This window comes from Thunnus albacares, chromosome 10, assembly GCF_914725855.1.
Source record: "Thunnus albacares chromosome 10, fThuAlb1.1, whole genome shotgun sequence".
NCBI classification, from domain to species: Eukaryota; Metazoa; Chordata; class Actinopteri; order Scombriformes; family Scombridae; genus Thunnus; species Thunnus albacares.
The window spans coordinates 23541621-23554923 of NC_058115.1; the positions used below are offsets into that span (position 1 = coordinate 23541621).

At 39.4% G+C, this 13303-nt stretch overlaps 1 protein-coding gene across 5 annotated transcripts in view; it reads right to left on the bottom strand.

Annotated features, from left to right (window-relative positions):
- atp8a1 (ATPase phospholipid transporting 8A1) overlaps positions 1-13303 on the bottom strand; it is a 108401-nt gene that overhangs the window by 4237 nt on the left and 90861 nt on the right. For all 5 annotated transcript variants that reach the window (XM_044363008.1, XM_044363005.1, XM_044363007.1 and 2 more), the window contains 3 exons: positions 3570-3658; positions 3141-3233; positions 1155-1246 (listed from right to left, as the gene is read on the bottom strand). In XM_044363008.1, coding sequence (XP_044218943.1) covers positions 1155-1246; positions 3141-3233; positions 3570-3658 — 274 coding nt within the window. The remainder of the gene's footprint in view (positions 1-1154; positions 1247-3140; positions 3234-3569; positions 3659-13303) is intronic.

The window sequence follows — 13303 nt, forward strand, 5'->3', positions numbered from 1 at the left end:
TTTTAAGTGTATCTCTTGAGTTTTTGTAAATAGAGCTGTGATTTCCGTTACAGAGTTTCATCAGCTCAGCGCACAGTGTGACAAGGATTTTATTAACCTGATAGATTGTTCAGTAACATCAGCCAACTCATACAATAAAGGAAAAAGTAAAGACAGACATTACAAAAGAAGGACCTGCAAGCTCATCAGATTTGCTGTTGTTGTAACGTTTCAGGTGATTCTGTCTTTGCTGTTTAACCTTTGAATAGCTGAACTGATTTTATGTGTAGATAATCTCTTTTTTTACTGTAAAAGCAGCCTAATTCACATTCAGAAAGAGACATTAAAGTCGCAACTATCTGGGTCAATAATTAAATGATAGCTATATAATTAACAGAAAATAATACTAACATGAAAAATAACACTAATCCTGTCAGTGGACCAGCTCCTGTAATTTGCCAGAAGCTATAACAACGACTCAGAACGACAACAAGGAGGAGGAGAAATATGTTATTAATCCTGTCCAAATGGGGCTTCAGACATTTTAGTGGTTAATGTTGTTTTACCCTAAACAACCATAAAAGAAGACAAATAAAAAACTAAAAGATAACATAAAATACAGTAGAAAAATAACAGAATTGTGACTTAAATCAGGCATAAATTGATCAAAGAATACAGGACTAAGATTCAGACAAAACCTTCACTGTCAACTTTACTTAACAGTTGATTATAAAGTGACTGACATTCGATACTCGTCCGATGCTTCACATAAGCGGACAGTTTGTTAGGCAGGTAGAGTGATGTTTTCCAGGTGTCAGGATACAGGGAAACTATGGGGCTGTTTGCAGACAGTATGTGTGTTTCCTGTATCTGGTTAACGCAGGGTATTTCTGAAGAGCAGCGGGATGAGCAGAGTGTTACTGCCTCCCCAGCAGGATGAAGGGCGAGCCGCTCCGGAGATACAGTATGTGTCAGAGGAGGAATAATGACGCTTGCTCTGTTCCCCTGACAAACTGAAGATTTGTAAGCAGATAAATCTAACGTCTTTTTTTGTCTTCGGGGTGAAATTTAACGGCCTGATCCGTCTGCCTTGAGGCAACGTTTAGAGAGAAAAAAAGTTAGGATAAAAAGAGAGAGAGAGAGAGAAAAAAAGAAAGAAATCTGATGTAACTTACGGAGCAGGTTCTGCTGCATGGAGTCAGACCGGTATAGACTGACTGTACTCTTCTTGAAGACGTTCTTCAGGAGCTGGGCCCTCTCCGTCAAACTACACACACACACACACACACACACACACACACACACACACACACACACACACACACACACACACACAGAGTCAGTATGTTAGCAGCATGCTGAGCACCACAGGTAGATTTAATGACCCATACATCAAGCCCGTGTCCAAGCACCTCCAGAGTGGATGGACCTGCCAACTGCGCTACATGCTGGTACAAACACCATGTAGGGAGACAGACTCTGGAGACGCAGTGGGAAAACAAAGTGTGTGTGTGTGTGTGTGTGTGTGTGTGTGTGTTTTTGTGAGTGAATATCTGAAACAGCATGTTGGCCAAAAGGAATGCATGTAAAGCTAACAAATGTGTGTACTATAGATGCTCATACCACATGTTTTGTTTTGTTTTATTTGTTTCACAAACACATAAAGACAAAACACAGGAAGGAAATATAAAAGTACGTGTGAGGTTGTGGTAGAAACCTGTAATGGTTTATATGAAAACCACACCCTAAAGACATACAAAAGGTAAAGAACAAACATACAAAATCACCAATACATTTTAAATATTAGTGTTCAAACATTGCACTGTAAAATAAAATACACAACTTTGTGTGCATACATGTGTCCTCCTACGTGCATATATGCAAAAACATCCATGTATCTGTGTGTTTGTATCTTTACATGTGGTTGTTTCTGTAGATGTGTGTGTGTATTAGTGTGTGTGTGTGTGTGTGTGTGTGTATGTGCCAGGAGCAGGCCTGCAGCCCGCTGAGTCCGGGACAGTGGCCAGGCAGGGGGATCACTTTCAGCCAGCAGGAGATCTCACACTGATCTGCTCCATACTAATACCTGCTGCAGGGCTCAGACCCCAGAGTCACTGATACATTTTTATAATATATGGCTTTAATATAGGAGGACTCTTAAATAAGACATTCAGTATGTTGGGGGGAAAAAAAGGGACATCTACTCTTATGACATGATTACTGACATTACAGTCAAACTCCAGCAATTTAACAGCAATTTTAAGATTTCTACCCTCCACATAGTGATATTGTTGGCATGTGTATTTGTGAAATTTTAGGCTTATAGATGATTCTTCCTCCAAGTTTCTTTAGGGAATTTGGTCAAAAAAAAAAGTCTTATGTTGCATATAGAAAGAATAATGGCCAAGGCATGAACTATGTGATCCTGAGAGGTAGGATGTGCAATATGATGACTTATACTGTGAGACGATATAAATTTGTCAACCGTCTGAGATTTTGCCATAAAGTTTATAGTGAGGTATCTATCCCTTTGATATCTCTGGTTGTATTAGGCCAGCGCTGCAAATCAATGAGAAGGACTGCTTTACTGCAGTATTGGATTTTTTAAGATGATGAAGTACTGTGATTTGTCGGGTATTTCATTCGCTGAAGTGGCAAAAAACACATTCTTGTTGGCTTTCTTAGTCAGTTTCAGAATTGATTTTCCGAAAATATTTACTATATCAGCACATATAGCATCACACATACCAGGATAGGATAGGATTTTGCTTTTTAACCACTCATAGTGTAGAGGACTGAATAAATTGTGGCACAAAACAAAGTTTGTCTGTGTTTATTTTCTGTGGGACACAAACAGTTGAAAGTTTTAACTTAATGATAATGAAATATTCTTACAAGCCAAGTGGTGATTTGCCAAGAAACTAGTGCAAATTATGGCAAACAGGGACCAAATAGACCAAAACTTATATTTTATAGAAAACTAAGATTTTAATTATAGACCATGTCTTATCATTTTATCTTATGAGTTAATTTCCATAAGGACAATGAACTTTCTACTACTTTTTATCAAACACAATGCGTTTTTGGTCCATGTAGAGACAATAAAATTCTGTAAATCTAAAATTGCACACAAACAAGAGTGAAATAGTGTGTTACTGTACCTCTTTCCATGCACCACTGCTCCTGGGTCTTTGGATAAAGCCTCCAGCTCCTGCACCTCATCCACCAGGGTCTTGAAACACACCTTCTTCACCCTGTAAATTAAACAATATATTAAAAAAAAATGTGATATTAAAATACACCAACAACTACTTCAAACTTCTTTGAATACATCAGGAAGCTGATGGGAGTTTTGCAAAGTGCTCCTGACACCTTAGGTCTGCTGTGGGCTGATGTCAAACAGACAGTGGACAGAAACAAACATTTCCCACGGAGCGTTCACAGAGTGGAAACACTAGACTTTCTTGGAAGTCTGAACAAAACACATGGGAAGGAATTTCTCCAGGAGATAGGAGAGATTCTGGAGGAATTTCCTGTATCGGATGTGTATTGGAGTGATGATTAGCGAGGAGAGCTGAGAGAAGACTCACACTTTGTAGGCCACGTCAAAGACCAGCGAGGTGATGGGGATGAAGACCAGGCCTGTCCAGAAGACCCCCGAATTGAACATCATCGCCGCCTGGCACAAACACACACACACACATACACTTATTTTCAGGTCACTGTAGACAATGTAGAGTTCAACAACTGAACAGATAAAAAGAAGAGCTCTTAAAAGGTAGAAACACCTGATAAAGAACAACCTTCATCATCATCTTTACTGCCACATAATAAAACACCATACATGACAAAGGCAGCCCAAAACAAACAGGTATATTATGGAAATAGAGAGGAGATGGGCCCAAATAACCAGCTCAATATAGGTTAATCCAGCATGACTAAATGACACCATGTTTTTGTTTGGATCCCTCCACCTCTTTGCCCTTCAGGGCGGAAAGAAGTACCTGTGAAGTATTTAGACAGTGATATCTCTTTCACAGGAAAACAGCTCCACTGTGTGCTGTGCTGAGAGCTCCTGTCGATACATCACAGAAGACCAGGACCAGGATCTGAGGTGCTTTTAATGATACGTTCAATACAACAGCTACCCAGTTTAAGAGGGTGCCGATGCAGCGCCACAGCTATAAATAAAGTCTTTAAGCTTAATACTTAGAGGATCCACTTCAAATGGTTCATGTTTGTAGAGAATATTTACATTCAATGAGCTACAGATGCAGAATTCTCTAAAACCAGAGACGAGTCATTTTAAAAGTCTGTCAGTAGCTTTACACGGGATACAGAAAGCTAAAAAAAAGAGAGAGAAATTCATCAATTTGACTTAATTCGTTTTTTTGGATTCTTTTTGGCTAAATTATGCAACTACGGTTCAGTGTTTTGTTCATTGTTGCAATGGAAAACTATTCTGAATATTGTTTATTTTACATTTTGGAACATTTACAACCAATGATTATTAGAGTTGAAATGATAAATCGATTAATTTATTAGTTGGTCAGCACAAAAATAAATTGGCAATGGTTTTGATGATCGATTAATCATTTCGGTAATTTTTCAAGCAAAAATTTAAAATATTCTCTGGTTCAAGCTTCTCAAATTCTTCGTCTAATGTGAAAAAAAATGAATTTCTAAGTTTTGAAAGTGTTGGTTGAAAAAAAAAAAAACTCAAGCCGTTTGATTACATCACTTTAGGCTTTGGGACTGGCATTTAACCAAATGATAAATCAAAAAAAATATTAGCAGATTAATCAACAATGATAATATGTGTTAGTTGTAGCCCTCAAGATTATTGTTTGAAAAATGGAACCAAAAGTTCAACAATCATTAAATCAAATGGGCACCTCAACTCCAAAAATACTAATTTATTATTGTTCATTATATTTTTTTCTTTTTCAGTCTGCAACATATCATTAGTGTCAGCTAAGTTGACTAAGAGTTCACAGACAGAGATGATTTTCATTGCTGCCACATAATTCCCCAGAATTAAACAATGAGCTAATGTTTTATTTTCGACACTGTGTGACAAATGCTGACATCGAGTTTATGAGCAAAATAAATCTACAAATGAGACAGCTGTGATCCTTGCTCGAGCCTCATTTATCAAGCTGGAAGAAAAACACGTTTGGATATGATCCAATTCGTCAGGCATCTCGAGAAACAGCTTCTTCTCTGTTGGAAAAATACGATCCATTAGTAGAACAGTCACAGCCGCCTGTAATGACTTTAAATAAAACAACAAAGCGATGGTCGTGTCAAGAGGTTGTTTTTTGGTCCAGAGTGATGGGGAAACAGTGGAGGCGAAACCTTTCAGCTTTCTGTGTGAGGACGATGTTTGCTTTGGCCTGCTGCATTGAAACTATCTGTCATTACATGTCAAAGTGCAAAACTCACTCTCCCTGAATTGTAATGTGCCAGTTGTTTAAACTGCTGGGGCCCCTCGACAGTGTCCTTCCTGTAATGTGACACAGGCAGGGCCCTTAGGATGCACGCACACACAAATCAGTGTCAAAAGTATCAAAGTGCTCAGGTTTTCTCAAATTAGCTAATCTGTTCGCCATTACCTGCAAATTGACTTTGATGTCTGACAAAACACTGGGGGAAGAGGAAATCCCAAATGACAGGAAATCAAAACGGCTTTTTCCTACAGTTTGCGATGGGATGCGAATGAATGGAGCTTTTCTGTGTCTCCCAGAGACTGAGAATGTATGAGATGAAGGAAAATTGCATCGAAGCACGGGATATTTTCACATCAATTTTGAAATTATGCAGCTCTGGTGGAAACATTTACTGTTTTTTTTTTTTGTCTTAAGTCAGTTTAATTATTTTCGTTTTCATCCAGTGTATCATGCATTTTAATGGGGGCATTTAAGCTGTCTGAGAGTCTTTTGAAAATAAACCAGAGATGTATAGTCAGCATACTAAATCAAAGTCTAAAGAGCTTGAAAAATAAACCATCTTAGTATTTTACAAGTTCAATCTATGAACAATATTTATGTAATATATGTCCGTACATAGGCTAACTCAGCGCCACAATGTATGTACAAACACATGCTGTATATGCAATACTTAACAAATCTCAAGTTTATCGTAAAATTAAATAACCCTGGTGATAATATTTGGTACAATCATTTATAACAACATCACCAAGAAAAAACCCACAAGACACTAACAGAGTAAAACTTCAACTTCCCAAATCAACTACATTATTTTTATCTTAAATATTAGTCTGTCAATTTGACATCAATGTTTCAAAATGCAAACAAAGCCAACCAATTACAATCAACACGTGTTTGTCTTCAGGCATCTGGACAGGCTCCATAACTACGAGTGGGGCAAGCAGTGTTGGTGGATGCTAGCGATGTCTCATACCAGGGGGCCCCTGGGAGCTGGCCGGGGTGAGAGAGGTCCAGGGAGCGGGGCTGTATTTTTAGGACAAACTAATAAACTTGTCTGGCTGGACAGACAGTAGTGTCCGCTGGCATGGAGTGGTGTGTTTTGACAAGCCACCGACCCCCTCATTGCCACATACACACACACACAAACACACACATACACACACACACACACACACATAGACTAGACGCAAGACTAAACAGACAGAAGCAATGATACGTGCACAGAAAATGTCTACCAACTCGTACATGATGCTGCAAGATATATGTTTCTTAGTATTTCTACTCATTTCCTAAACAGTAATAATTTGTGGATGTCGTGGTGCTCAAAAGGTTAGAGAAGTGGGTTACTGGGGCATCCTGATATCTTAAGGATTAAGTTGAATACCATAAAACTACATCATCTCCAGCTGGATTCCAGCCAGGAGCCTCCTTCCTCACGTTTCTTATATCTACACTGTCAAACTATCAAACAAAGGCAAAAATGCCAAAAGATAATCTTAAAAAAAAGAGTAAGCGTTCATTAGCAGCACTTAACTCCACCAGTGAGGCTGTGCAGTGGCCAACATACCAGACTGTGGTTGTACTGGGCAGCTTCAAGGTATCTGTGTGAGTTTGGAGGCGGGTGTTTCTGGAAAACAACATTCACGCTCAGCGGATCTGCCCTGGTTAATTAAAGCTTTAAACTAGAAATAACGTCTTGCGGTTGTATGCCTCCGCCAACCAGTCAAGTTGCAGTTTACATCCATGACTTTGACCTTTGACCACAAAATTCTGATCAGTTCATTCTTGAGTCCAAGTGGACGTTTGTGCCAAATTTGAAAAAATTCCCTCAAGGCGTTCCTGAGATATCGCGTTAACAAGAATGGGATGGACAGATGGCCACAGCTGTCGATAAGATAAAGATATAAATCCTGAAAATATGTGGAAGAATGTCAAGAGAACCAGACCTATAAACTTGAAGTGTTTTATGCTTATTTCAAAAAGGATGTGATCAAGGGAATCTTGCACCTGGCTGATCATGCCTAAAAAAGGCCACAGGAGCTTGAATTATGTTAATGTCTGTCATTGTAATGTTTAATGTGAGCAGAGGTAATCCACTACTTCACTATTCACCCCACAGGCCTACAGTTGCTCTGAATTCAGAAAACAAGACTGAAAGACTGAGAAAAGCCAACTTCATAACACTCTACCAGCTGTGTGACATTCAGAGATGCTAATATTCAGACACTAGCTGCTTGAATGCACAGAACTCCTTTGTGCAACACTTTTTTTATTAAGTAGAATACAGTCTCATGCAGCACTTTTATCTGTATCTGTCTTTGTTGGTTTTCCAGTTGGGCTGAATTCAGCTGACTTAACCAGACAACAAAGTCCGAGTCACCTTCAAGGAGAGGCGGGAAATTGAAGGTGAAAGTATACATTTGGCAAAATGTGGCTTAAATCTTCAACAGCCTCTGCTCTGAGTAAAAAGTCTGTACATTTAAAGCATGTTGATGATAAATAGACCGCAGACTGAGCATGATGGAAAAGAGGTGGCTCGCTTAAAGCCCCAAAAAATATATAGTTGAGAAAGCAACGGAAAATACCAAAAAGACAGCCTCTAGGACAATGCAAATCTACAAATTCCCAAAATGTCATCTGCAGAGACAAATCAGCCAATAACCACCCCAAAAAAGGTCAACTTGGAAAACAAACAAAGACTTTCTCAGTTGGGTCCTTCTTCCACTCCATTCTCTCTGTGTGTCGCCTAACAAAGACAGCAAGACATCTACTAGAAAAACAGAGAAAAAAAAAATTACATAAACACATATAAATCAGCAGTCTCACAGCCCCTGACTGTGCCCATGTGATTTACAATGTGTTTGGAGCAGATTAAAATGGTTCTTCTCACTCATACAGTACGCCATGGTCTGTTATTGTAGTTCATGTGTGTTGTGGTGAATCATTAACTCAAGGAGGAACAACAGACCTGGGTACAATAGTTCAACGAAACCTCCCTTATGAGATTCATGAGTCTTGAAGAAGAACCATAAGGATTCCCAAAATACTGGGACAGACAAAGTCAACACCAGCAGTGAACCAGTGACGAAACAATAATTCAATTTCAAAAGTAGAATTATCAAAAATATTTCTGATCTCTTTGGTAAAACAGGATCTGTTTCAGTCCAAACCAGAAGAATGAGTTTCCCCGGGTCTTAAAAGAAGATTAGTCACAGGTCTCAGCAATCATACAAACACAGAAACATACAAAAATGCCGACAGACTGCACAACACATCTGTTTTTCAGGTTTCCTTGTGTGTCTACTGATGTAAATCAGTGTGGATTTGTACTGAGAAGAATAGTTCTGCATGCAAGCCGCAAAAGTGGCAAAAATTTGATATTATACCAGTTTTTACTACATTATAAAATACAGCAAAAACAGATGCATCTGTCACTGTCAGTTTTTTCAACATGAAAGCTAAAATCTTGCGTGTTGGAACACATTAATTCATCACTCGTTTTCAAACCAACCTGCCTTTTCAAGTATGTTGCAATCAACAATAATCAAACTTGAAACAAACTGAAAACTACAGATTAATGAATGATCACTTTGATGGATTACTTCTTTTACTCAAGTTTCAAGTTTCTCTATAATTTCATACCATGTTGAAGTGAGTGGGAACCAGTGAGCGGCTGGGAAAAAAAAAAAAAAAAAGCATAAAAACCAAGCGGCAACCCCAAGGGCTGAAAAATGATGCCAACGCAAAGTGCCAAAAACCGCAGTTCCTCAAATGGCCACTTGAGGCCGGCTCCAAAAACGAGTCAATCCCCCTAGACCTCCATATTAAAATGCTCAACTTTACAGCAGAAGTAAACATGTTTACAGCCTTGTACAAAAAACGGTTTTGTTCTCTGTAGCTAATTTCCCTGTTCATGTACGCAACTGTACGTGGGTGAATTTTATACAACTTACCCATTTCAATTTTATTAAGGCTTAAAGTTATGCATAATTAAGGGTGTGGCCCAGATTCACAGAGTATAGGTGTAGTGGTAGCCGTCGCCATCTCAGCGAGTTTTCGATTCATGAGAGTTAATTTTAAGATTTTGGTCACCTAGAAAAGTCTTGTTCAGCATTTGGTTGCAATAAAAGACCCTCTTAGGAGTCAGGCGTTCAGTTTTTCTGTTAAGTACATTTTGTTTTAATGGTTTTAAGCCGTTTTTTTGCTAGCAAAAATTAGCATTAGCATTATCACAGTTAACCATAGACTGTAAATGCACTGTGCTAACCAAGCTAGCAGCTAGCAGCTAGCAGCTAGTGTTAGGGCCAGCTTCATCCTCTTGTACAAATATGGTCACTTCTGGTTCCAAAAATCCAAGATGGCGATGGTCAAAATGCTGAACTCAAGGCTTCAAAATGAGAGTCCACAACCCAATGGGTGACATCATGTTGGCTACGTCCCTTATCTTTTTTTACAGTCTATGATAAAAACGCACACCAAAAAACAAACAAGCTAAAACAAACAAACAAAAAAAAAAAACCTATGGTGTATTTTTGAAAAACAGCCATTAAATAGAATATGCAAAAACACAGGAATTATCTTCATGGACGCTGTAGAATGACATAACATCACCTTTTACAAAATGTATGGCCTCGTGAGTTCGAATTACAGAAACAAGGGACTGATTGGACATGTGGGAATAAGACATTTATGCAATTGTTACAAATTACAGAGGGTCCCCGGGTCATACTAGTCCTGTGTGACTGAGGATATGGACGCAAATAAAGCCTCTTGCACTGAATCAGTCAAAGACGAGAACAGAGGCTCATTGATAAGTAAAGAAAGAAGGGGTTTATTTTAAAAGGACGCTCATAATGATCAGCATTCCTGTTTGTTTCTTTCTGAAGAAAGTCACTTCTGTTGTATAACTAAACGAAAGTGAATCTGTCCTTCAATATGAACCATTCTTCAGAATGCCTGTACAGAAAATAAAGACTAATAATTTGATCTTTTTCTCTAAAAAAGTTTTCATTCCTTGTTTAATTCTCATCAATATTTCACACACTGGCACAGATAGCCCCTGAGTGTATTCGTGGCATGCTACACATCAACAAACTTCCTGGAAAAATTATTTCTCTCTGAGAAAACGTTTCTTATCACTAAACAGAAGAGTTTGATGCACGCTGGCCGAGTGTAAAATCCGTGTGCTGACGACAACCACTTGAGTCTGAGTGAGAGTGAGAGGTGCTCCTCTGCAGCTCGCAGCAGAAATTGGAAAATAGCAAAGGTGTGTATGAAAAGCGAGGAGACAGAGGGATAAACTGTACTAGAGACGGCTGTATTGATAGCAGAGGAAAAGTCAGCAGGCGGCAGGTCAGTGTGACAGAGCCTACATGAGACATCTCCTGAGGTGCAGCTAAGCCGCTTAGTGTGGCAGATTACACTCCTTGAACAGAATAATCTGACATTTTCTTTTGATATCTCTGTCAGACTTTTTGTGAGGTGAACACAGGATGAGATATGTGGTTTGGGATGAAGCCAGTTTGGGAGTATCTGTGAAAAGCATACTAGCTGTTTGTTTTTTTGTGAATGGCTCCTGCACCTGTCTTGTCAATCGTCCAAAGAATATTTTGTCTGACATTGATGAATGTGTTCATATGAAGTCGAGCGCTGCTTAACGTCTCTTGTTAAAGGCAGCAAGCTGGGTAGTGAGTGAGAGCAGAAACAGGAGGAGAGGGGAGTTCTGGTGTCTGTTATGCTTTTGGCCCTCGGGCAGTTTTTCGAGTGGCAGAGAAGAGGGGGGGTGAACAAAAAGAGAACAAAGAGGAAAACGCTGATGCAACAAGTAAGAGAGAAGTAGTAAAAGAAAATAGATGGAAGAACAGAGAGCACAAAAATATTTGAAGTACACATCGGGGAGGCCTCGGTGAAATATGTAGGGCTGCATCAGGGTTGAGTATAATCCTGCTCTTCAGAGGCTACAAGGGTCTTGGAAGTGGAGATTGTGTCTCTGATGCCGTCTCAGGTTTCGGAGAGATGTGTCCCTGTTTGATGATGTACTGGCATCCCTGAGTTGGGGCAGGGGCATAGGGTTACCAACTACCCACAGGACACCATTACTGTCTTCAGTCAAGTGCTGCAGGGCGTGGATGAAAGCACCGGGCTTCACGGACAGAGAATAGAGTGAAGATAACATACCCATCACTTCTGTGTTTGTGTGTGCATGTGTGTAGCATGAGTGAGCAAGAAGTTGAGTGTTTATTGTGTCGTGCGCGCACAGAGACTTGTGCGACACACAAGAACATAACTTACTGTACAACTTGCACTTAAAGCAGGAAATTTTGTCTTCTGTCCTGAAATCTCTACAAATAAAATCTGCCGTAGAAAAGGTTCCCTTCCTAAAACACAACTCAAGTTATATTTTAAACTCAACTAGAAGGAGTCATCAGAAGTGAAGGACATTTTACTAAAAAGTGTAGTCTTTAAATCATCATATAATGAACAGTTAAATATGAAATGGACTTCGGTCTCACCTGAACTCTAATCACATAACAAACAAAGCCTTTTCTCCTCAGAGAGACCATTACACCTGAATGTATCTATAGGTAATGATAATGTACCTGTGCACATAGAGATCTTCAATTTTTGGTTAAATTCTGCTTCACATTAAGCTCTATGCTGTACTTGTTTTTCATGAGACAATATGTTTGTAATTTAGGTTTGTACCAAGTTCCCATCCAATATCACAACTGATGGCCAAATCGGGTGTAAACTTATGAATTCCCAGAAACGACTGAATAGCTTTGTAATGAGTGTTACAATTAAGTTGTTCACTGGATCCCCAAATGCCAAAAGCATAATCTGAAACAGGACGCACACAAGACTTATTGTTGTGTATAAGTAAGGAATCCCAGATACTTACATAGGTTGTGACTAGTGAGAAAAACTACTGTCTCCAGGGTCTTTTTGGAACCTTGATCTTTCTGAGTGTTTTGATCACTTTTCAGTGGCAATTACAGTATATTGACTTATAAAGTGATGTGTTTGCAAACCATGCTTGCACATAAACACACAACATCAACTGTAAGTGGTAGTTATTTTCTTCTTCTGCTGGCTGCACAGTGCCAGCCTTTTCTTTTTTGGCTGGACGGACCACGGACCAGCCCTATAACCGCGGCTGAGTGAGTGAGCGAATGAGTGAGTGAGTGAGTGAGTGAGTGAGTGAGTGAGTGAGTAAGTGAGTGAGTGAGTGAGTCAGTGAGTGAGTGAGTCAGTGAGTGAGTGAGTCAGTGAGTGAGTCAGTGAGTCAGTGAGTGAATCAGTGAGTCAGTGAGTGAATCAGTGAGTGAGTCAGTCAGTGAGTGATGAAGTTTCACCATTGGTCGGCTGACCAAGTGTTGGAGTTTCTCCATTGGCTGTTGCTATTTCAAAATGAATCCAGCAGGAGAGACGCTCTGCAATGCGTTTGGATTGTATAACTGAACTAATACCAGGACGCAAGCTTTTCATTTCTCTTATGTTTGCACATCACAAACGATGATCAACGGCATTAAAACATGAGTCTTGCAGGTAAAACATGTGACTCATGTAGGTAGCTGTTATATCAGTTTAGTGTGGGGCGGCTGCTCTGAAGGTGCACTTAATTGTATTATAACTGCAGTAACTGGGCGGAGATAAGCCTCTTGAATTGGCACCCAAAATGCTGTCAAAACATTTGTTTATAAGATGTGCTACTTCAGTACACTTTACCAGCAAATTACTACTACTATTACTGGGACCACTACAGAAAATTGCAGATGCATTTAATATCCAGGAATTCAGATTATAGACACTACCACTGACTACCCCTGTAACAAACTGGGCCACAGTTTCACACATTAACCAAACACGTTCCA